General features: G+C 37.0%; 1 protein-coding gene across 1 annotated transcript; it reads right to left on the bottom strand.

Annotated features, from left to right (window-relative positions):
* Window positions 1-448: 448 nt before the first annotated feature.
* LOC112704021 (pentatricopeptide repeat-containing protein At2g13600-like) lies at window positions 449-1987 on the bottom strand. Its single transcript, XM_025755608.1, has one exon. It carries the CDS (start codon window positions 1985-1987, stop codon window positions 449-451), a length of 1539 nt encoding a protein of 512 aa, XP_025611393.1.
* Window positions 1988-2190: the final 203 nt, after the last annotated feature.

The following is a 2190-nucleotide window of genomic DNA, read 5'->3' as shown; positions in this document are numbered from 1 at the left end:
ATGAAGTGTTAAGGTTAGGCTTAAGCATAGCTTAACACGTTGAAAGAAAGTTGCTCTTTTTTTTTTCTTTTTTCCCCTCTCTTTTGGGTCAAAAATATTTTTAGGCCTGGACCAAAAACTAAACACAATAATGTAGTGCTTCTCTATTTTTGTTTTATTTTTTATTATATTATAGCACAGCTGCACAGATTCTCAAAACTTCTTAAAAGTACCAACAATTACTTCATCAGGCCCAACCCAAATAAGACTTTTGTCATATCAGTTAATTCATTTTTATTACTTTTACACACATTTAATAAATAAATAAATAAATAAATAAAGTGAATATATTGATATACTAGTGATTAGTGAATATAATCCGAAATAGAACATATAAATATAGCCCATAGGACATGAAATAAATTTACAATAAAGGCTCAATGGTATTAATATAAGCTATTTTGAACCATCAATCATCATTAGCATCAAAATTCAGCACATTATTTTCTTCATATATTCCATGCATGTGAATACACATGCTCTTTAAAGCATGATGATGCTCTCTTTCAATTTGAGAATGTGATTTATCATCCCCAGCAAGAAATGGATACAGGTAGCCTCCAATTTCAATCCAACTACATCCTGAACTTTTCTTAAGCCCCCTCAAATTCATCATTTCCCTAACCTCCTGAGTTTCACTCCATTCACCAACATTGGCATAAGAATTTGCAAGCAGCACATAGTTTGAAGAACTCCATGGCCCATTAATATGAAGGTTTTGAGATATATTCATTGCCATTGTTAAATTCCTATGCATCTTGCATGCTCCCAATAGTGTACTCCACATTACATCATCAGGCTTATAAGGCATTTGTAGCATAAGAGCCTCAGCTTCTTCAAGTAACCCTGCTCTTCCAAGCATGTCAACCATGCAATTATAATGCTCTATTTTGGGTTTGATCCTATGTTTATGAATCATTTGGCTGAAGTATTCACAACCCTCTTTCACCAAACCACTGTGACAACATGCACTAAGCACACCAGTGAAAGTTACACCGTTTGGCGAAATTTCGGATGCTGATGATGAACTTAACAGCATCATCTCATCATAAACATTCAAGGCCTTTCTTGCTTCACCATTCTGAGCATACCCACATATCATTCCATTCCAAACAACAGTATCTTTCTCAGGCATTATCTTAAACATCATCAATGCATATTCCATCTCGCCACATTTAAAGTACATATCCGAAATTGCAGCCCCCACCACCAAGTTATCTTCAAATCCATGTTTCATGGCAAGAGCATGGAGTTGTTTTCCTCTCTGTAGCAAGTTGGTGGCGGCACATGCGCTAAGCAAGCCGCCAAAGGTGAATGAGTTCGGCTCCACACCAGATGACTGCATTTTATTAAACAAGAAGATAGCATCATCCATATTTCCACTTTGTGAAAGGCCAGTAACAATAGTTGTCCATGAAAACGCATCTTTATGTGGTAACTCCTCAAGCAATGCCATTGCAGAGTCCACTAAACTGTGCTTAGAATACAACTCCAACAAAGAATTACAAATGTACTCATCAGAACAGAACCCCAACTTGATCACATTCGAATGGACTTGCATTGCTTCCACCACTTGCGACTGAGACGCTAGCGCATTCAAAACAATAGAATAAGTATACTCGTCACCAAAATCTCCTTCCTCAAATAGCTGTTTATACAAATTGAAGCAGTCATCACTCAGCCCACACTTAGAGATTCTGGACAACAAAGCATTTCTAGCAACCAAGTCTCTAACAGGCATTTCATCGAACACCTTCTTTGCATCTTCAAAAACACCAAAACTTGCATACATCTGCATAAGATTAGTCCACAAACAAGTGTCTGAAACCGAACAAAGCTTGATCATTTCACAATGAACTTGATAAACAAGACCCAGATGATCACAACAGGGGAGAACAATGGAATAGGTGAAGTTATCTGGCCTAACAAGAATAGTATTGTTCCTCATTTTGAGGAAAAGGATCATGGCTTCTTTGTTTCTATGATTCTTGAGACATCTTGAAATAGCAATGTTCCATGAATGGGGATCACTACTAATGGGTGTTGTGGGAAACAAAGACAACATTGGTGTTTGGCATGAAAGATTGGATGACAAAGTTGCAATGGTAGACACTGTTCTCAAGGCAAATCTTGATAAGAGATGCATCAAAG

This window comes from Arachis hypogaea, chromosome 7 (genome assembly GCF_003086295.3).
Source record: "Arachis hypogaea cultivar Tifrunner chromosome 7, arahy.Tifrunner.gnm2.J5K5, whole genome shotgun sequence".
NCBI classification, from domain to species: Eukaryota; Viridiplantae; Streptophyta; class Magnoliopsida; order Fabales; family Fabaceae; genus Arachis; species Arachis hypogaea.
Note: the sequence above shows the minus strand (reverse complement) of the source record. Positions and strands in the feature narration are given on the sequence as shown.

Bases quoted from the DNA above. Each gene is read 5' to 3' on its own strand.
- LOC112704021 (XM_025755608.1), bottom strand. From the start codon at position 1,987: ATGAGGAACAATACTATTCTTGTTAGGCCAGATAACTTCACCTATTCC.